Consider the following 23,327-nt stretch of genomic DNA (forward strand, 5'->3'; position numbering starts at 1 on the left):
GCATGCTAAGCACATGCTCTACCCCTGAGCTATATCTTCCCCCTCGTGATTTACTTTTAACTTTCTGAGCAACCCCCCCCCCACACACAGAACGTAAACTCCACAATAACAGGGAGTTTTGTCCAGAAATAGACTGGCACAGGCACCTAGAACAATGCTGAGCACACAGTAGGTGCCAACAATATTTATTGAATGGATGAGAGTGCATCACAGGTAGTGTAACAGAGCAGGACCCTCTGCGGCCTTCCCCAGACAGACCCCCACCCATCATGTCCTCTGCCTGCCTCTTGTCTGTAGAAAAAACTTTAGCCTCCTAGGCCTTCCCCAAGTTCCAGAGAATAAATTTAATCAGAGAAGTAAGAAAATGCAGAAAGAACGGAAAACAGTCAAGTATGAGAAATGATAATAGTTTAGCCATTAAACAAGGACACGGACCTTTAAAAGTTGCTCCTCAAGGGCTATAAATTGAGCCCTGTCCTTTGAGCTGTTTTGCAGATACTGAAACCCCCACCAAGTTGAAGTTAACTGTATGCTGCCCACACGCACATAGACCCCAAATGAGTTGAACCCAAAAGGTTGATGATGTTGACTCCCAATTACTTCACCAACCAATCGGAAGAGTCTCCGCAAACTGATCACACATTCCACAACCCCCCTCCCTCATCCTGCCTTTAAAAACCTTTCCCTGAAAGCCACTGGGGAGTTGAGGTCTTTTGAGCACTAGCTGCCTGGATTCCTTGTCTGGCGTGCTGCAGTAAACACTTCTCTTTCCTTCCTCACAACCCCGTGTCAGTAGCTTGGTTTTACTGCCCACGGGCCCATGCACCCAAGCTTGGTTCAGTGACAATAGTAAAGGTATGGTTTTTGTGATATTTTTGTTTCATTGTATATACACATTCTACGTCTTGATGTAAAATGTGTTCCTTTCGGTAGGCAAAACTTCTGAAGGCCAGTTCTCCAACTTGAGAAAGTTGTGGAGGCTGTGGTTTGGGCCAGGGAGGTGAGCATGGGTGAGGCAGGACAGTGTGCTGAGTAGACCAGTGCTTCTCAAACGTCAGTGTGCCACTGAGTGACCTGGGCACCTCGTCGAAAGGCAGGTCCTGATTCAGCAAGTTGGGAAGGGGATGTTGAGAGTCTACATTTCAGTCAAGTTCCTCCACTTTGAGTAGCAAGGCCTTGAACTCAAAGATTCTCAATAATGCTGCGTTTAAGAATCCCATGGGAAGCTTTTAAAAACATTGCTGCCCAGGCCCCACCCCAGAACCATTAAATTGGAATCTCTAGGGTGGGGCTCAGCATCCGTAGGTTTTAAAAGTTTCCCAGGTGATTTCCACGTGCAACCAGAAACGGTAAGTTCTGGTTCCCTCGAGTACCCGCAGTGCCTGAGCAGAGGTGGGAGGGAAGTGAGGTGTGGGGTCACACCTGGTATCTGAGCAAACGATCAGTTTGACAACAAGCATAAGATTTCTTAGGAATGGACCATTTGCCTCTTAGTGGAGGTGAAGGGAGGGATTTCTGAAGGAATTTTTAGGCATGGGGCTGTCTGCTAACTGAAGTCGCTTCCTCCCAGGACCAAGAACAGACCGTGCCTTCACCTTATCCAGCGAGTCAGAACTCCCCAGAGCTGGCCACGGGGCTGGGCTCACCTGCCCCCACACAGTTCAGACAGTTTCAAAACCTTCCTAGGGCATTGGCAGGAGGTGCTGCCAGCTGCTCCCCGGCGCCTACACCCTCTGCCCAGATAGAGAAAAGGTCAGAGGAGCCAAGAGATTACAAGCCCCGGATCAACGTGGGCTATTCAGGATGAAGAGCCTTAGTTCTGGGTTCTCACGCCCCCTGGTGGACACCTAGAGTTGAAGTTGGAGACCAATGGACTACCAAATCCAGGTATTCTTTTTAATTTTTTATACAATTTTTAAAGGTTAATTTCCATTTACCGTTATTATGAAATATTGGCTATATTCCCCATGTTCTGCAAGATATCCTTGAGCCTATCTTACCTATACCCAATGGTTTGTACCACCCACTCTCCAACCCCTATGTTACCTTCTCTCCCCTCCCCTGTTCCCCAGTGGTAACCATTCGTTTACTCTCTGTATCTGTAAGTCGGCTTCTGTGTTTGCTTTACTCACTAGTTTGTTGTATTTTTGATTACACACTTAATTAATATCATACAATATTGGTCTTTCTCTGACTTATTTCACATAGCAAAATGCCCTCCAAGTCTATCAATGTTGCTGCAAGTGGCAAAATTTTGTCTTAATGGCTGAATAGTACTCCACTGTGTGTGTGTGTGTAATATTTACATCTTCTTTATCCAGTCATCTGTTGATAGAAGGTACAATTTTTTTTGGCCTCAGAAAATTTGTAATTTTTATTGTATAGTTGATTTACAATATTGTGTTCGTGTCTGGTGTACAGCATAGTGATTCAGTTATACATATATATATTCTTTTTCATATTCTTTTCCATTATAGTATATCACAAGATAGTGAATATAGATCCCTGTGCTATACAGTAGGACTTTGTTGTTTATTTTATATATAGTAGTTTGTATCTGCTAATCTCAAACTCCTTATTTATCCCTCCCCCTCCTTCTCCTTTGGTAATCATATGTTTGTTTTCTATGTCTGTGAGTCTGTTTCTGCTTTGTAATTAATTTCATTTGTGTCATTTTTTAAGATTTCACATATGTGATATCATATGATATTTGACTTATTTCACTTAGTATGATAATCTCTCTCTGTCCATCCATGTTGCTGCAAATGGCATTACCTCATTATGGCTGAGTAATATTCCATTGTGTGTGTGTGTGTGTGTGTGTGTGTGTGTGTGCACGCACATGTGCACACACACACATCATCTTTATCCATTCATCTATTGATGGACATTAGGTTGCTTCCATGTCTTGACTATTGTAAATAGTGCTGCTGAAAACATTGGGGCACATGTATCTTTTTGAATTAGAGTTTTTGTCTTTTCTGATACATACCCAGGAGTGGGATTGTTGGATCATATGATGACTTTATTTTTAGTTTTTTAAGGAACCTCTCTACTGTCCTCCATAGTGGCTGTACCAATTTCCATTCCCACCAACAGTGTAGGAGGGTTCCCTTTTCTCTACACCCTCTCCAGTATTTGTTATTTGTAGACTTTTTGATGATGGCCATTCTGACCATTGTGAAGAGATACCTCATTGCAGTTTTGAGTTGCATTTCTCTAATAGTGATGTTGAGCATCTTTTCATGTGCCTATTGGCCGTCTTCTTGGAGAAATGTCTGTTTAGGTCTTTGGTCCATTTTTTGATTGGGTTTGGTTTTTTTTTTATATTGAGCTGTGTAAACTGTTTTTATATTCTGGAAATTAATCCTTGTCAGTTGCATCATTTGCAAATATTTTTTCCCTTTCCATAAGTTGTCTTTTTGTTTGTTTATGGTTTCCTTTGCTGTGCAAAAGCTCTTAAGTTTAATGAGGTCCCATTTGTTTGTTCTTGTTTCCATTACTCTGGGAGAAAGATCCAAAAAAATATTGCTGCAATTTATGTCAAAGAGTGTTCTGCCTATGTTTTCCTCGGGAATTTTGTAGTATCCAGTCTTATACTTAGGTCTTTCATTCATTTTGAGTTTATTTTTGTATGTGGTGTTAGAGAATGTTCTAATTTCTTTCTTTTACATGTAGCTGTCCAGTTTTCCCAGCACCACTTACTGAAGAGACTGTCTTTTCTCCATTGTATATTCTTGTCTCCTTTGTCATAGATTAATCGACCATAAGTGCATAAGTTTATTTCTGGGCTTTCTATCCTTTTCCTTTGATCCATGTGTCTGTTTTTGTGCCCGTATGATACTGTTTTGGTTACTGTAGCTTTGTAGTATAGTCTGCAGCCAGGGAGCAGATTCCTCCAGCATTGTTCTTCTTTCTCAAGATTGTTTTGGCTATTTAGGGTCTTTTGTGTTTCCATACAAATTTAAACATTTTTTGTTCCAGTTCTGTGAAAAATGTCACTGGTAATTTGATAGTGATTGCATTGAATCTGGATATTGCCTTAAGTAGTATGGCCATTTTAACAATATTGTTGCTTACAATCCAAGAACATAGTGTATCTTTCCATCCGTTCGTGACATCTTCAGTTTCTTTCATCAGTGTCTTATAGTTTTCAGAGTACAGGTCTTTTGCCTCCGTAGGTAGGTTTATTCCTAGGGGTTTGTTTGTTTGTTTGGCTTCAGTGGTAAATGGAATTGTTTCTGTATGGTCAGGCCACTCATGATGGCTTTCTCTTGCTCTCTGTACATCCCTTGCTCAACCAGTGCCTGCTTCACCTGCACCCTGTTCACACAACTGGCCTTCCTACATACTTGGCCCAGACCCCAGCTAGTGATTGTTCTAACTTTAGATAAGAACTCTTCACTTCACTTATCACAGTGGCAGTGAGGGGCATACCCCTCTGCTGGTATCCCTGGTAACCAATGAGCCAACCTGACATCAATTCTCCCTATAAATGCTGACCTCCCCTCACCCCAGGAGTAACGACTGCTGCTCTGTCATGCCCACTGCCATCTGCCACACACTGTGGGGTGTTGCTGTAGGACCTTACTTCAGATGTGTAAGATCCCCCTATCCATTTAACTATTGACTTCTTTGTCACTGACTTCAGGCTATTTCTTCAGTCTTGAAGCTGGTCAAGTACAAGCCTGTAGGGTACAGCCCCAAATTCCCTTGATTTCTTTTTCCTATATTTCATTGTTAGCATATAGAAGTGCAACAGATTTCTGTATATTAATTTTGTATCCTGCAACTTTACCAAGTTCATTGATGAGCTCTAGTAGTTTTCTGGTGGCATCTTTAGGATTTTCTGTGTATAACATGTCATCTGCAAACAGTGACAGTCTTACTTCTTCCTTTCCAAATTGGATTCCTTTTATATCTTTTTCTTCTCTGATTGCTATGGCTAGGACTTCCAAAACTATATTGAATAAAAGTGGCGAGAATGGGCATCCTTGTCTTGTTCCTGATCTTAGAATGCTTTCAGTTTTTCACTGTTCAGTATGATGTTAGCTGTGGGTTTGTCGTATATGGCCCTAATTATGTTGAGCTATGTTCCCTCTGTGCCCACTTTCTGGAGAGTTTTTATCATAAATGGTTTTTGAAGTTTTTCAAAAGCTTTTTCTGCATCTATTGAGATGATCGTACAGTTTTTATTCAATTTGTTAATGTGGTCTATCACATTGATAAATTTGCGGATATTCAAAGATCCTTGTGTCCCTGAGATAAATCCTATTTAGGCATAGTGTATGATCCTTTTAATGTATTGTTGGATTCTTTTTGCTAGTATTTTGTTGAGGATTTTTGCATCTATGTTCATCAGTGATAATGGCTTGTAATTTTCTTTTTGTGATATCTTTGTCTGGTTTTCGTATCAGGGTGATCCTGCCTCATAGAATGAGTTTGGAAGTGTTCCTTCTTCTGCAATTTTTTGGAATAGTTTCAGAAGGATAGGTGTTTAATTCTTCTCTGTTTGGTAGTATTCACTTGTGAAGCCATCTGGCCCTGGGCTTTTGTTTGTTAGGAGTTTTTAAATTACTGATTCAATTTCAGTACTTGAAGATCGTACCTTTCTAAGAATTTGCCCATTTCTTCCAGGTGGTTCATTTTACTGGTATATAGTCACTCAACTATTGTTGGCTCACCAGTGGGTGGAGTCAGGATCTCAAAGACTCTAGAGCTGTTGCCCACCCCCTGGCTGGTGAAGCCAGATCCTGGGGTTAGTGCCAGACTACTGGCAGGCAGAGCTGGTTCCTGGAGTCTCACTGCAGAGCCCAGGGATCCCTGAGCTTGTTTCAGATTGTTGGGTGGAAGGGAGGGGGGTTTCCTGACACATTTGGGTATGGAGCCCAGGGTGTCTCACAGGTTGCATTGGCCTGCCAGCTGGTCCCAGGGTAGAGTCTGGCCTGCTATTTGTTGGTGGACTCAGTCCGCAGGCTGCAGGATCATAATTTTCTTGCTTCTGGTGTCTGCTCCCTCTTGAGTGAGCCTGGTCTAGAGGTTAGTACAGGCTTCCTGGCAGGAAAGGCTAGTGCCTCTCCACTGGTGGTGGAGCTGGGTCTTGGCCCTCTGGTGGTCTGGGCTGTGTCTAGGGGTGTGTCTAGAGGTGGCTGTGGATACAGGAAGTCTTTAGGCAGCCCGTCTGCTGATGGGTGGGGCTGTGTCCCCTCTTAGTTAGTTGTTTGGCCTGAGATGTCCCAGCATATGGGCTGTTGGGTGGGACCAGGTCTTGGTACTAATGAGCCAAGATGACTGCTGCTGGCAGCAACAGTGTTCATGCAGCTGAAAACTCCCCAACATGTCCAGTACCAGTGTCTACATCCCCAGGGTGAGCCACAGCCACCCCATACCTCCCCAGGAGACTCTCCAAGACCAGCAGGTAGGGCTGGTCCAGGCTCCTGTTAAATCCGTTTTTGCCCTGTGTCTTGGTGTGTGTGAGATTTTGTGTGTGCCTTTTAAGAGTGGAGTCTCTGTTTCCCCCAGTCCGGGGGCTCCTGCAATTCAGCCCTGTTGGCCTTCAAAGCCAAGTCCTCTGTCTGGGTTCGTCTTCCCAATGCTGGAACCCCAGGCTGTGGAGCCTGGCATGGGACTCAGAACTCTCACTCCTGTGGGAGATCCTCTGCAGTATAATTATTCTCCAGTTTGTGGGTAACCCACCAAGGGGATCTGGGATGATTATATCATGATTCTACCCCTCCTACCCATCTCATTGTGGTCCCTTCCTTATGTGTTTAGTTGTAGAAGATCTTTTCTGGTAGGTTCCAGTCTTTTTCATCAATGCTTGTTTTGTAGATTGTTGTGATTTTTGCTGTGCTTATGAGAGGAGGTGAGCTTTCTACTCTGCCATCTTGGCCGCTCTCCTCTTTGTTCTCTTTTCTTTCTACTCCTCAGACTGGTTAATTTCAATTGTTTTATCTTTAAGTGCACTGATCCTTTCTTCTGTCTGTTCAAACTTGATGTTGAATATGTCTAATGAATTCTTCACTTCTGTTATTTCACTTTTAATCTCCAGAATTTGTTTGGTCCTTCTTATAATTTCTGTCTCTTTATTGATATTTTCTTTTGTTCTCCGTAGTTTTCCTGACTTCCTTTACTTCTTTGCCCATAGCTTCCTTTAGCTCATTAAACATATTTAACACAGTTGATTTAACATCTTTAACTGGTAATTCCAATGTCTGGGCTTCCTCGGGAATGGTTTCTGTCCAATTCTTTTTTTCCTCCATGATAGGGCTATACCTTCCTGTTTCCATTTCTTGTAACTTTTTAAAATTGAGAAATAGACATGTTGAACATTATATTGTCTTAATTCTAAAATCTTATTATTCTACTCCTCAATGATTGGTAAATCTTGCTTGTTGAGGGCTGGAGCCATTGTTTATGACTCTTCCAAACTATTTTTGCAAAGTGTATATTCCTTGTGGTGTGTGGTCACTGAAGTTTCTGTTTTATCTCCATACTCAGCCAGTGACCTGACAAAGATTTCCTTAAATGTCTGGCTCCCAAAGGGAAATATTGTCTCTAATCTTCTGTAAACCACTTCAGTCCATGGGGTTGAAACAGTGACCAGCCTCTGTGCTGGCCCCTCAGTGATCAAAAGCAGTAATCATCAATCAAAACACACAATCCTGATATTTGGAGGACAAGGTACTTGTTGCCCACGCTGGCTCCAGGAAGCTACACCAGGAATGTGGGCCACTGTCTTTCCTCTCTGCTGCCTGCCGCAGAGGATGGTAGCTGGGGAATGGTATCCACTATGTGAAAGACCAACACTGGCTAGAATTTACTGAAATTTACCAGCCTCTTCATCAAGCTCTACCTTGGACATTCCAAGTGTTTAACTAGGCTCCAGAGTTTTCAAAATCGTTGCTTTAGACAACTCAATAGTTGTTTAGGTGGAGAAACGGCTTCCTACCCTGCCGTCTTCTCTGATGTCATTTCATTTGTTTTTACTGTCAGATAATAGTCCATTTTGTTTATCCATTCATCAGGTAATAAACATTTGGGTTTTCAATTTTTGACTATTATGAATAGTGCTGTTATGAACTCTCACATATACATTTTTATGTGGACTTATGTTTTCATTTCTCTTGGGCATGAGATTGCTGGGTACAGTGATAGTATTATTAACAATGATTACTGTTATTAATCCTGCATTCCTAGAATAAACCCTACATGGTCATAATATATTATCCTTTTATATTGCTAGTATTTTGTTAAAGATTTTTGCATCTACATTCATGACATTGTTCCTGTAATTTTTGTTTTTGTAATGTCTTTGTCAGGTTTTGGTATGTTGTATTGTGGTTTCCTCCACCTCTATTTTCTGAAAAAGTTTGTGTAAGATTGGTAATATTCCTTCCTTGAATGTTTGATAGACTTCACCATTGAAACTGAGTCTAGTTCTATGGAAAGTTTTGATAAATTCTATTTATTTGATACAGAGCCATTCAGATGTCCTGATTTTTCATTTATTAATTTGGTAAATTGAATTTATCAATACATTGTCTACTTCATGTAAGCAGTCTAATTTGTTGGCATATAGTTGTTCATGATATACCTTTATTACTTTCTAATGTCCATAGAGTATGTAATGATAACCTTTTCATTCTTGATATTGGTAATTGTGTTGTCTTTTTTTCCCTTGATCTTGATTGGTGTGGCTTGGGGTTTTTCAATTTTGTTTTTCATTGCAAAGAATCAGATTTTGGCTTTGTTAGTTTTATCTATTGTATGATTTCCATTTCACTGACTTTTGTTCTTTATTATATTTCTTTCTTTCATTTCATGTGAGCTTAGTTTGCTTTTCTTTCTCTAACTTGTTAAGGTGGAAATTTAGGTCATTGATTTTAGATGTTTTTCTAATGTAAATATTTAAAACTGCAAGTTTCCCTCTAAGCCACGGCTGTGCAACAGAACTTTCTGCAGTGATGGAAATATTCTCTTTTATACTGTCCAATATAGTAGCCACTAGCCATATGTAGCTACTGAGCACTTGAAAGGTGACAGTGTGTCTAAGGAATTAAACTTTTTAATTAAATCAATTACATTTAATCACATGTGACCGGTGGCTGCTGTATTAGGCAATGCATCTCAAAGCACTGCTTTATCTGTATCCACAAATTTTATGTTGTAATTATCATTAAATTCAAAATATTTTCTAATTTCCCTGTGATTTCATCTTTGATACATAAATTAGTTACAAATGTGCTGTTTAATTTCCTCGTGTGTTAGAGGGTTTCTGGTTATCTTGTTACTGACTTCTAATCCCATTGTGAGCAGAAAATACACCGTCTATAATTTCAGTACTATTCTATTTATTGAGACTTGTTGTACAGCCAACATATGACCTATCTTGAATTTACCATGCATACCTGAAAAAATATTTTGCAGTTGTTAGATGTAGTGTCCTATAAATGTCAATTAGATTGAGGTGGTTTATAAACTGGTTCTATTTACTGCTAAGTTAAAATCTACTTTGGCAGAATTATCTGTTTCTCCCCACAATTCTGTAACTTTTAATTCATGTATTTTAAGGCTATCAGGCAGCCTACATACATAAAATTGTACTATCTTCCCAATTAATTATCCCTTTTATCATCATGAAATGTTCCCATTTTTATCTATGGTAATTGTTGTCTTGAAGTCTATTTTATCTGGTGTTTATATAGCCACTCTAGTCTTATGCTAATTTGCATGTTTCTTTTTTCCCATTTTCTGACTTTCAAGTAATCTGTATCTTTAAAGTGTTTCTTGTAGGCAGCATTTAAATGGGCTTTTTAAAAGCCCACTGTTATGGGGAGGGTATAGCTCAAGTGGTAGAGCACATTCTTAGCATGCATGAGGTCCTGGGTTTGAACCCCAGTACCTCCTCTAAAAATAGACAACAAAACCTAGTCACCTACCCCATGCAAAAACAAACAACAACAAAAAGTTAATTATAAAAAATGTTATTTTTTAAAAATTAAAAAGTAAAAATAAAAACCTAACATCAGTATCTTAATTAGAATGTTAACACGTCCATAACATACTAATTATACTAATTATTGATACAGTTGGACCTTGGCATACCATTATGTTATTGGTTCTTTGTCCCCTCTTCGCCTCACCAACTCTCACCTTTTTTTTTAAGGTCACTGTTCCAAGCTTTACTCTTGTCCACAGTCTGCTTGCCTTTGTTTACTTCTTAAAGTCTGCAGGTGGTTCTCTTTTCCTTTCTTCTTTTCTATTTTGCCCAGAGTTTATCATCGTAAGCAGTGGGAGGGATGGGCTACACCAGCCACATTGTGATAGTGGAACCAAAACCCTTTTTATGAAAGTTTCACAGCTCTTCCCCCTTCGCACGGACTACTTTGAAAGTATGCACAAGAAATTGGTGACTGGATATTTTGAGGGAGAAACTGTGAGGACCAAGAGGAAAAACTTACTTTTCAACACAGACCCTTCTGCACTTTGACTGTCAATACGTGAACATTTTTCAAAAAAGGCACTAACAACTAGTCAAAACAGTCACTTTGGGATGGGTGAAACATTAGGCAGTTTAAAGGACAGATGTAGCAAACTTCAGAGGTTTTAACTCAAGCACCTAAGAAGGTAAACCCATTGGGAGCTACAAGAAAGATAATGGTATTTGATGTGTTAAAGTCCAAGGGAAGGTATACCTTGCAGATAACCAGATGTCTCTTCAAATATTTGTTTAGGGCTGCCTCCTGGCCCATCACCTCAAGATGATTCACAGACCTAAATATAAAATGCAAAACCGTAAAACTCCTAGAAGATAATGCAGGAGAAAATCTAGATGATGTTGGGTTTGGTGATAGATGAAAGAAAGAATTGATAAGCTGGACTTCATTAAAATGAAAATTTTCTGTTCTACAAAAGATACTATCAAGAGAATGAGTAGACAAGCCACAAACTGGGAAAAAATACTTATAAAACATAAATAATAAAGGACTGATAATCAAAATATACAAAGAATTCTTAAAACTCAATGATAAAAAATAAACAACCTGCTTAAAATACAGGCAAAAGATCTGAACAGACACCTCACCAAAGATACACACTCAGTAAATAAGAGTAGGAAAAGATGCTCAACATCTTGACATCAGGGAAATACAAATTAAAACGAGATACCACTATGCACCTACTAGAACGACCAAAATCCAAAACACTGACACCACCAAATGTTGGCAAGGATGTGGAGAAACAGGAACTCATTCATTACTAGTGGGAATGCAAAATGGTACAGCCACTTTGGAGGACAGTTTGACAGTTTCTTAAAAAAGTAAATATACTCTTCTCAAGTGATCCAACAATTGTACTGCTTGGTATTTAACCAAATGAACTGAAAACTTATGTCCACATAAGTATCTGTACATATGTTTATAGCAGCTTTATTCATAATCGCCAAAGTCTGGAAGCAACAAAGATGTCCTTTAGTAGGTGAATGGATAATGTCATATCCAGACAATGGAACATTATTCAGCGCTGAAAAGAAATGAGCTATCAAGCCATGAAAAGACATGGAGGAAACTTAAATGCATATTGCTAAGTGAAATAAGCCAATCTGAAAAAGCTACTAATTGAATGAAATGTATGATTCCAACTACATGGCATTCTGGAAAAGGCAAAACTATGAGACAGTAAAAAGATTAGTGGTTACCAGGGAGGGAAGAGGAAGAGGCAGAGCACAGAGGATTTTCAGGGAAGTAAAATTATTCTGTATAGTACAATACAGTACTATACAATACATTATTCACCAATAATGGTGAATATGTCATTATACCTTTGTCCCAACACATAGAATTACACCACCAAGAGCAACCCTTAATATTAACTATGGTCATTGGATGATAATGATGTGTCAAGGTAGGTTCACTGAAACAAATGTACTTCTCTGTAGGGGTTTGGGGACAGGAATGTTGATAGTGGGGGAAACTGGGGTGGGGGAAGTATGAAACAGAGTATTTGGGAACTCTGTACTTTCTGATCAGTTTTACTGGGAACATAAAACTGCTCTAAAAGACTAAAATCTATTTAAAAAGGACAACTCAGTGTTCAAGCATTTTATTAAATCAGATAATCTCCACATTGTTGCACATAGCAGCTTGTATACAATTATAAGGGCATATCACTCATTTACAAATATACAGCTGAGTGATAAGTTGCCAAGTCTAATAAGCCATCTTTAGCCAACTAAAATTTCAAGAACATGCAAAGAGGAAACACAGTAAAGGTCATGCAAGTTCTAGAATAGGTGACTCATGACAAAGCTCACTCATTTTATTCTTTACCTTCAAAATGCACATGACATCTGAAACCAAAAAAAATTCTGAAGACCAGCAGGTTGTCACCAGTCAGATATATATTTCATTCAGGAATATTAAGCCCCTTGCCACTTACTTGTTTGATTGGAAATAACCTGATCCTTACTACAGAAAGATTTTCCAGAAGAGATTTACTGCTGTAAAATGTATACCCATTCATATTCTGCCTTGAAGTCACTGAGCTTTCAGTAAAGTATGATAAAGCATGATGCCCAAACCAGGAGTCCCAGCTATGACCTTTTCACTTACCTACACTAAAGTATCAGTTCAAGAGAAACTCTGTGAAGACTAAAACAGACTGAGTAGCGAAATGAATCAGCGAGGCTGTAATAATCTAGATCTATTTTAGTTTACATAAGAGACGCTAAGTTTAAGAACCTTAAGAGACCCTATGGGACTTTCTCTTAGGTGACAGTAGTAAACTGCCCCACAATAAAACCTTTGATTATCAGGTTTATAACAATGGCTGACTAGAAAATAAAGCCCTACCTGATGAAGCCTCAAACTTACTTGTTCACATCTACATATAACTTATAACCACCAAATGCTAACGGTTAGGGAGACATGATCAAAGATCCTTTTGCAAGCTTTGCCTCCTCACACCCTTCACTCTCCCCTCCCCCCAAACTCCCATAGAAATTTCCCCTGCTTTAAGCTAAAAGGTCAATTCTGGATTCAAACTTGTATGAATTAAGTTTATAGGAGATAACATGCAAATAAGGGATAAAGTTCAATTCATTTGACAACAGCAAACATTATAAATGTATGCTATTATCCCACTAAACAGACGACCTGGGGAAACCACAAATACAACAAAATATTAGGTTTAAAAACAAAGAATGTTGAAGGAAGTAATTTTCCAGTGGTTGAAGTTATCCACCAAATATGCTTCATGACCACAAAATTTTCTGCCACTAAAACTAAAAGATAGAGAATTATAGAGAGCTGGGAATACATGTTAGATACTAACGATCTTCAAGCTTTGAAGATGTCATTGCATGAAGACAATTATGGGAAACACTGTTCCCGATAATTACGTACACCCTTAGTGTAACATATGGAGATCACTGTCTCCGATATAGACACTGTGGTAGGCAAAAACTACCTTGTTCTTTATACATTATGGAAGACACTGCTCCCGATAATGTGAGTTAGGTTTGTGACAAAGGTACTGGAAATTTTGCAAAATCGAATTAAAGTTACACCTTAGATAAACTGAGCTGTAAAATTTTGCACATATGAGTACAATCACAGCCTTTAAGTGACATTAATTTATAACTTGGTCACAATTCATTGCATTTCGGAGAACTGCCTAATCTGGTTGGCTAGATAGACGTCTAACTTGATTAGCAACCACTGATTAAATTTAATTCTTCTCTAAGATTTAGCTTTATAAATTTTATTTTGCTTGCAGTTGTTTTCTAACACCCTCAGGTGTTGACCATATATGCAAAACTTCCAGTATCTGTTGGGTTTTACTAGCAGATGCTGCTTTTATTTAAAAAAAAACGACAGTATAACTGTCATAATTATGGAAGGCACTGCTTCCGATAATTATCTTCTATAAAAAAAAAAACACCATTTATAGTGAACTCTGTCACTGATAAATAAACAATAAATATCTCAGTGCCAAAATGACAGGAAGCTTTTCCAAAAAATTAACACTTTGGCCAGAATTTGGCAGTGTGTTCTTTAAAGTCTGACAAACTGAGTATGAAATTAAACACCTAAAACTGGTTCTCTTTCAAAATACCTTGAAAAAACAAAAAACAACAAAAAACTAACAAAGGCTTATGGGACAGGGGACAGAAGAAAAGAAAATATACTAGGTCTTTGGCTTCTGGTATCCTCTTTTCATTAAGAATCTTAACACATTAAGGCCTTACTCCTGTAATAAACAGTTGAACCTCATTTTACACAGTTGAAGGACCTCTATTTCACACATCACTGGCAGGAAAACAAGTTTCATCTCTTCTGAAACTGAATGTTTCACTCAGGGATGTGGAAACCAGCTAAATCCTTAAAGGAGACAGATCTCACTTGGAGTAAAGCCTTACAACCCAGAATCTCCTAATTAGCATCAAATGAAAATGGAGGATCACACTAAGCTACCACTTTTCACCTTCAGCAGATGTCACCTTCCTCCTCCAATTCAAACAGATACCAGTTCACATCCTTAGGATTTAGAGCAATAGTTCATGTAACTGGTTCCGACTTTTTCATAACTATAACAGGAAAGATTTTAAGTGGTTATTCAGTTTAACTTGAAGTGCAGGTACCTATCCTGTATTAAAAGTTGCTGCCTAAAGACATCTAGTAGTACCAAGATGATCATGTAGAATTTTAACAACATTGGGTTTTGTAGCCCTACTGAAAATTTAGCACAACCAGCACAAGTCTACAAACAACATTACCCTGATGTTCTTAGATAAGTTATGGGTATCACATTTAAAGATCATTGTCAATGTCCCAAATGTCACCAGAGAGGGCATTTGCAGCTCCCTGAATAGTCCAAGTTGCTAGAGCCAACTGGTTTTTCAACAGTGTTTGATTAAAAGCACTGTTATTTTTCCGACGCAGCTTCAAGTGTTCTAGTAAAGCTGATGCAGTGTGAAAGCCAAAACCCCAAAAGATATGTCGGAAAGGAGACTCTCTTGGAGATACGTAAGGTGAGAGGAAGTGATACTCCACCTATGAAAACAAAACATACAAGTGTTTACATGGTGCTATAATATTGTTGTGATGAATGGACACGATATAGTAAAACAACTGTCATTCTCTCACTTCAAGCGTTAAAATTTCCACAAATTTAAGAATGTTGAGAACCAGGCTACCGATCTTCTAATGTTAAAATTGTAAAGCAAACTTTCAATTTCTTTGTGAACTCTAACTGCATTGGTTTTTTTTTTTTTTTTTTTTTTGGTTGGAACCTATATATGGAAAGTTTATAACAAGTTTCCACTGTAATGAAATCTTCTGCTTCTTCCAAGCAGACTAGTATAAAAGCAGCTAAGGGCTGAATTAAACAGAAATAGAGAGAAAATGAACAGCTAAAAATCATTAACGATCCCTTCTTTGAAATGTTTTTAAAACCTAAAAAAATTAATACTAGGTCAAACATCTCATATTTCCAGTTTAGATATGTTGGCTTTAGATCTTGCTAAGAAGTAAAAGTTAAAATTTGTGCTGAAGTCTAGAGCAGCAAAGGATTCTAGGCTCCTGGAATTGTTACTCTACTTTTTAGAAACACAAGATTTACCATTTAAAAATGATCATACTTGAGTACCTCCTCTTCTACGAGTTTACTTACTTTCATGATACGGTCATTGATTTCCCTCATAACAAATCTGTTTGTTCTCTCAGCGTTCTTATAATCTGTTGTTAGTCTGGACGTAGCCCGGAAAAAGTCTCCACGAGCAGAATACAGCCACTGTAGACTCAGACCCATCTCCTGAAGCAGAAGGACATCAGATCACTACCAGACGTTATATTTCCAAGAATGTTATTCTATATACCTTTCTAAATTTAGGTGTAGTAACTGAAAAGATTCTGATAAAAGGCAGTGACTCAAGGTTCAGTGAAAGCTAGACTTAAGCATTTGTACAAGAGATTCCAAGCCTATAAACTTGGAGTTTTACAACTAGAGTAATATGGTTTTATTTAAGCTCAGCAGATAGTACAATTATCCATTCTTAGTCTCCTATGAAAACCGTCCTCAACAAGAAATTTAAAATAATTCGTAAAAGTTTATAATCCTGGGGGAGGGTATAGCTCAGTGGCAGAGTGCATGCTTAGCATGCACGAGGTACTGGGCTCAATCCCCAGTGTCTCCATTAAGATAAGTAAATAAAGAAACTTAATTATCTCCTCCACCCCACAAAAAAACCAATTAAAAAAAAGTATATAACTCTGTGTTGTGTATCCTTTCCATTTCAACCTCCCTATGGTGACAAACTTCAAACATTTTGGTTTAACGAACTTCAGAATCTAGTTATTTCCATCTGGTAAGTCCCATTCTCTGATCAGTTGTAATTAGTTTCAAGAAAGCCAATCGTAATAATTAAGATTAGGTTATCAGTTACTTACTTCACTTACGGGATCTGTTAAAATGACTTCTAATACCATAATACCACCAATTGGAAGCCACTTATTAACTTGATTTTTATCAAATGTTTGACTGTCAGACACCAATGATCAACACTGAATAAGAGTTTAACTACTGGCTATGTTCTCTCTCTGTCCGTGTCATCTCTGAAAGGCATATATGCCCCAAACTCACAGATTCAAAAGTCATAATTGAGATCTTTATATTCTCTAGGTCCAACCTCTTTATGGGTTGCCTGGAATACATGAACAAGAGAAAGCTTAACACTGGTTTTGATTGTGAAATACTTGCTGTGGTCTATCCTATATCTATAACCCACAGCCTCCCGACTTCTCTTTCAACTGAATTATGGATTCTAAGCAAATGTACTTCACTTCACTTTATAACACAGTTTGGCTACCAATCATGTCTCCCCAAGAACAGCTAAACATTATTCTTCAAACTGCTTGATACTTCAGCAGTAAGAACTTGATTTTAATTAGTGCTCACCTTTATGTCTGTTCTGAATTGGCTCATATCCTTCACAAATGAAAGTATTTTGTCGTTATACATCTCATAGTTCAGGTTCAGCTCAACATCATGGATAAGTTTAATCACAAGCTGACCGGCTACTTCTGCTGCTGCACGTAACATTTTGTTCAGCTGAGGAACCTCTTGATTCAGGACCTCATAGGTATCCATGGTAGTACCCAAATAAGGGTAATCTGTGTTCTGGAAAACAAAGCTGGGTTAATGTACTCAGCTGGGTCATAAGACTAGGAGCCTCAAATTCCGGTTTCCCCATCAAGGTAACAGTAACTATAATTCTTCCTTTGCTTCTAATATATTCCTAGTCCTCCTTCATGTCATATTTACTACTTAAAGAAGACAGCACTTTGCTAGTTCCTCTGAACCTAACCTGCCCCTAGAATGACTGCTTTCTTCTAGGACCTACAGAATCCCTGTTCTACCACATCATGGACTCTAAACAGATTTCTAGCCAAATTGCTTGAAGTTACATCTTTGTTCTCTTCCCTCTGGGAAGTTTGGCCCGTATTAATGAAAGAATAGGAGAGCATGCATGAAATGCACTTTCAATATAAAGTGCTACTTTTAGACAGAAATCTACTTTCTTCCTAACTGTGCAGCATTCATCCACTCATATGTTACCCTTCTAACAAGAATGTTTGATGCTCACAAGGTCTTCTCTCTGTCTTCACTAGACGACTTTAGTAACTATTTCTTCAACTCTATTCCCTACCATTGTCCTTGATGACAATTTCATTGGCAATCCTTTGGTCTGACCTCAATTCTTTACTTTCAGACTATACCATATACCTCTGAACCAGCATTGCTAGGTTTTTGAGATCTAAGGAGTCATTAAGTTTTTTAAAACATGACTTTTTTTTAAATATGTATTTTTTATTGAAGTATAGTCAGTTTACAATGTTGTGTCAATTTCTGGTATACAGCATACCAGTCATACATGACTTCAGTCATAAATGAACATACATATATTCATTTTCATATTCTTTTTCACCATAGTTACTAAAAGATACTGAATATAGTTCCCTGTGCTATACAGTATGAATTTGTTATTTGTCTATTTTATATATATTAACTAAAAACATGACTTCTGAAGGTCAATTTAAATCATCCATAAATTCCCTCAAGCCTAGGACTTGACACTCAGTTCTTCCTAATGTACTAAACAGACAGACATCATGACCAGATATTTCAGTATCATTCATACTGATACTGTAGCAGAAATTTAAGGGAATTCCAGCTATGTTAATCTCCAAATCCAGATCTTTCATCACTCCCTCACTTCATGCCTTTCCCATCCTAGTCCCAGGCTAAAACACCCAGTGGTAAGAAATCTAGGAAGGACCTGGTCTCTACTGGATCAACAATTTGATGGCAAAGTCAACAGCTTCCACCCTGACCTCCTCCTATAGTAACTCTGGGATCTCTTCACACCTTGGAAGAACCTGCTACAGAGCCAATTTTCCAAATCTAGAACTTTAGCATGCAAGCCTTCAAACCTTAGCACACAAGCCTTCATCATTCTTTTTACCCTGCCTGGTTTTCAGTGCCTTCTAGTTGGCTCTTGTACCAAGCTCATTAGAAGCCAACTTGGTCAGTTCTAAGCTCTGTGTCTTGAAAATCTTACCTCTGTTTGACTTTTGTGCTTTTATCCATTATCCCTGCTTAAGAAACTAACATCTCGGGATAAACATCTACAACCATATTTCAACAGGTATTGAGAACAGCATTATCCAGTAGAACTTTCTGTTTGAAGGAAATATTCTACACCTGCACTGTTCAATAGGCCGCCTTGTTATTAAAGCTCATCATACACAACTGAAGAAGTTTTAGCAAGTAAATTCAAATACTAACTAAGCTCAGATAACAATTTTATGTTAAGACTGATAATAAGGGAGATTATAATAACTACACGCATATAAACTTCTTAAGACATACCAAGCACTCTAGGAAGCTTGGTCTCAAAATTGACAAAAGAAGATCTAAGATACAATGCTTAGCACTCTTCAGACTTACCTCACAAAAACAGAAAGAAACTGCTGGGATTCCAGAATATGCAAGGAAAGGGAAAGCAGCATTATCAAAAGAAAGTTTCTCGCTGCAAGGAAAGCAAGAATGTGTCTTTAGAAGGTTTTCTAAAGAACAGACTGTGCTACATGCAACCTGCCCTACCCCCAAAGAAATCCTTAAATTCAGTCTCTAGGTACAGGTCAGGTACACTCACTCCAAGGTTATGTTTAAACCTCTGCCTCACATCGAAGGTGCTACTGAATGACTCTGCTTTTCTATTAGCTATTTATTCACTTTTCTCAACTTACACTTTGTTGATCCAGTTGCTGTCCCGATATAGAGACAGTCCGGTAACTGGATTTTTCACCTGAAAAATAAGAAATTAATTTATCATTAAAATGAAACTTTCTGGACTTATTCAAGCTAGTCACTAACATATTTCTCTCTATAAATATTTAAAATATTAAATGTTTATTTTATCTTCTTGATAAGAATTTCTTCAAGGCAGTTAAAACAATCCCAAATTTCTGAGGTTATTCCTACCAGGCTCGTGCTGCTAGTTCCTTTACTTATGACGAGAAAAAAAAAATGTTTCCTTCTTAACATTTTAAAGGTGGTGTCACCACAATTTTAAAAGCCCTCTCTGGCCTTCACGATATGCCTATCTTGTTTCTGGTTTCTTCCTTCTAGCACATTTTATACTGCTGCCAGCCTAACCTGCAAACACATTACTGCCCTGTTGGAGACCTTGTAGTAATCCCTAGTTTCCCATGGGATCAAGGTCAAGTTCCCTGACCCTTGTTTCTCTCCAACTTTAATCACTCCAGGATAGTCTCTAATCCCACAAGGTAAATCTTGTTCCTTGATCATTCAAAACTATGGTCATTCTCCCTGTTTTTATTCAATGAGTATTTCATCTGGTCTTATTTAAGTCTTAGGTATAGTTCAAGTTCATTTAAAACTTCCTTAACACTGATTCTACAGAAAACCCCTTATGGGCACCTGCAGTACACTTAGCCCTCATGTAATTCTCCTATATATTTCTAAGTAGACTACATATTGTTTGAGATCAGAGCCTTCATATATCACCTCCCTCACTTCACATGGTTCAGAAGGCTTGGGGCAAGTAAGCCAAGAGCATGACTTTAATGCTGCTATAGAATTTATTCTAAAATCCTGTTATTGGTTACTTATAATGGTTTAAATATCAATGTTTTTCATCCTAATTTTTTGTGTACTTTACATTACACTTTCATAATTAAGTATACTCACATCTTGCATCGTTTTCTCGATAAGCGAATACAACAACGGGCTGGCAGAAACCCTGAAGTTGTTGGTACCTGCAAAGAGATTATTTTTTCATTGCTCCTTCTCTAGTCAAGCAATTTTCACACTGCTATTTCTACAACTAAAACTACTTGGCAAACAGGAAGACAATAATCTAGATCAGTGGCATATACAACAACTATCCTCGTAATGAAGTATACAAGAAAGTGATCGAGGAGTCAAGCTCTTTATTGCTGCTGACCTAATTTCATTCAACTGAACTCTTACTCTTTGAGTTTGTATATTTAATGTTAATAATTTGTTTTTTGGTAACTTTCTGGTTCACCCATGTTAGGGCAGTCCATCTATTAGCTATAGTAAGTTTGCTATAGTCAATACATTCTGCTGGAAAGGTAAAATGGCAATGACTAATAAAATTTAGTTTAAAACAACTCCTTCCTTTTTCTTCCCAATGTAGACATTTCATTATTCTCCAGTTCATCCACTGGCTACATCTATACCTTTAATAATACCAAACTCTTTTAGAAGTTTGATTATCTGGTATCTTTATCCATGTCAATCTAGCACAATGTGAATTAGTCTCTAGAAGTACCATTCTATTGGTATGGTTTAGTTACTTCTGGTCCAAAATATTGAACTAGTGGTTCTCAAACTTCAGTGCATCAGAATCACTGGAGCGTTGTTCGAACAGTTTGCTGGACTTATGCTCCAGATTCTAATTCAAAAAGGCTAGGGTAGGGCTTGAAATTTTGCATTTCTATCAGTTCCCAGGTGATCCTGATGCTGTTGATGTGGGGACCACATTAAGAACCACTGCTCTAGACAAGGCAATCCACACCCATCCTGTAATTTAACACACTACTTAAGAGAAAGCTAAGTCAATCTTTTGATCTGGTTACGTCCAATGTAAATTGTAAAAACTAGTGCTGCACACACACAAAAAAGCTTTCTTCTGCTGTTTTATAAGTAATTTATAAACAGCTAATGAAAGGATACTTACCAAGAACAGCTTTGTCCAAATTAATGTAAGTGAAAGCTTTTAAATGCAACGAGGAAAGGTATCCCTAGAAGAGAAAGAAAAATACTAATGTACTAATATGTATTAATCTAATTCTCACAGACAGTAGCTATTATTAGAGATTTCTATTTAAATCCGGATTCTATTGAAACTAAATATACAAAGACAAATGATATAATCAACTCTAAAAAGAACACAGTTTCTAGGTAGCTTAAGCCAACATAAAGTTCAAGAGCCCATTCTGAGTATAGATGATATATAGATAATACCTCTAGCCATTCAGTGGCACCAATAGCTCCAAAGTCTCCAGCACTCCAGCTGGCAAAGACAATGCTTCTGCTGGGTTTAAACTGACCTAAAAGACAACAGAAAATTTTATCCTGGGAAATGTTATAGGTAGGTAACTAATTCAAGACTGCAGATGCAAAAATATTTCTTTTCCTTTTGAGGCCCCAGGTGAAAGAACCAAAAAAAGGAGTAAGAATAAATTTCAAAAGTAATTTACAAAGAACAGGATAGGAGATTGTTTGCAAATAAGATCTTAAGTACATGGTAGGGAACAGCTTACTAGAAGTCACTCTTGCAACTCCATTCTTGGAGTCTCTTAACTTCCAGATATTTGGAATCACAGTATAAGTATCTTCTTTAAAGACTGTTTGCTTAGAGGTAAGTCACTTACAACACTAGATTACTTTAAAAATAATTGTTATGAAATAGAATTAAAACTCACAAATTTAAGTTGAGGAAAGAGTGAGTTTTCAGAGAAATTACATTAGTGACAGCTACTCTGGGGGCTTATTTGCCACTACCCTCCATCCCTCCCCTTTCCCTGGGTATGTATTTTTCTGCATTAATGTACTTTTGTATAAAAGTACTGCAACTCACCCTCTGACCCAAAGATTCAGGAATGTGATGGGGGTTTGCATGTGCAGGTGGGGATAGCGGAGTGGCAAGTACCAAGGAAGAAACACTTGAGCCTTTCTTCCCTAAATGTATTACATATTATTATATATTTATAAATCAAATGTATAAATATGTATTCTATATTATATGTATAAATATAATATATAAAATTATATATTATTAGTTTATAACAAAACTATAGAACATTAGTACAGAGGTATGACACTGCTTGCTTTCAAATAGATTCCACAGGGACCACGTTAGATTTGCGATATCATTCCAGATAAGTCAAACGAAGACTTTAGGGCCCAATATAATGCTTTCCAGTGTCTCAGAGAAACTGATGATTCCCTATATGATGAAGACACTGCATAGAAAGCTGTTTCAAAGTCAAAGGCAGATACAACAAAATACAAACCTGCTTGGTACTTAAGAATTCAGGGTCTAGCACAAGTGAACCATAAGAATATAGGCAAAAGTGAACAAAGCATATTATAACATTTAGAAATACAGATAGCACATAGATGTTCAGGTCCTCAAATTTGTACTCTACCTTTTAAGACCATATCAGAAAGTATCTGGGCAAGTTTCAACAGAAGACCTGTTCCTACACCGGACTTAGCAGCTCCAGGACCCCAGGCATCCCTCTGGGCCCCTATGACAACATAGCGATCTCAAAAAAAAAAAAAAAAAAAAAAAAGGATAAATTAGGTAATCAGTTTTTAAACTGTTTTCTAACTTGAAGTCCAGAATAAGCACATTAGTAGAAGGGTTGAAAAAAAAAATGTATTATGGGTGAGAGAGCCTTACTTCAGATCTGACTTAGAACTCCAGGGATTAAAAATTCACAAGATGATACTAAGATCTTTTTCCTTATTAGTATTGCTACTCTTTTTTCCTACATTACCATTTAAGTTTATTCACTTACTTTTGCAATCTAATAAGCACTGAAGTCCAAGGGCTTTCCTTACTAAATGACTATTCGATTGCATTCAAATAGATAAATCGGCAAACTACAGCCTTCAGGCCCATCTGTTACATATTGTCTATGGCTGTTTTCATGCTACATTGGCAGAGCTGAAGAGCTGCAACAGACTGTATGGCCTACAAAATGTGT

At 37.9% G+C, this 23,327-nt stretch overlaps 1 protein-coding gene across 3 annotated transcripts in view; it reads right to left on the reverse strand.

Annotated features, from left to right (window-relative positions):
* Positions 1-12,086: 12,086 nt before the first annotated feature.
* The window catches only part of TFRC (transferrin receptor), a 104,942-nt gene continuing 93,701 nt past the window's right edge, over positions 12,087-23,327 (reverse strand). For all 3 annotated transcript variants that reach the window (XM_014560037.2, XM_006185583.3, XM_014560038.2), the window contains exons 11-19: positions 22,764-22,883; positions 21,577-21,662; positions 21,290-21,353; positions 20,275-20,342; positions 19,311-19,369; positions 19,009-19,090; positions 16,957-17,178; positions 15,673-15,813; positions 12,087-15,053 (exon numbers count right to left, since the gene is read on the reverse strand). In XM_014560037.2, coding sequence (XP_014415523.1) covers positions 14,811-15,053; positions 15,673-15,813; positions 16,957-17,178; positions 19,009-19,090; positions 19,311-19,369; positions 20,275-20,342; positions 21,290-21,353; positions 21,577-21,662; positions 22,764-22,883 — 1,085 coding nt within the window. In that variant the 3' untranslated portion in view covers positions 12,087-14,810. The remainder of the gene's footprint in view (positions 15,054-15,672; positions 15,814-16,956; positions 17,179-19,008; positions 19,091-19,310; positions 19,370-20,274; positions 20,343-21,289; positions 21,354-21,576; positions 21,663-22,763; positions 22,884-23,327) is intronic.

Source organism: Camelus ferus, chromosome 1, assembly GCF_009834535.1.
Source record: "Camelus ferus isolate YT-003-E chromosome 1, BCGSAC_Cfer_1.0, whole genome shotgun sequence".
NCBI lineage: Eukaryota > Metazoa > Chordata > Mammalia > Artiodactyla > Camelidae > Camelus > Camelus ferus.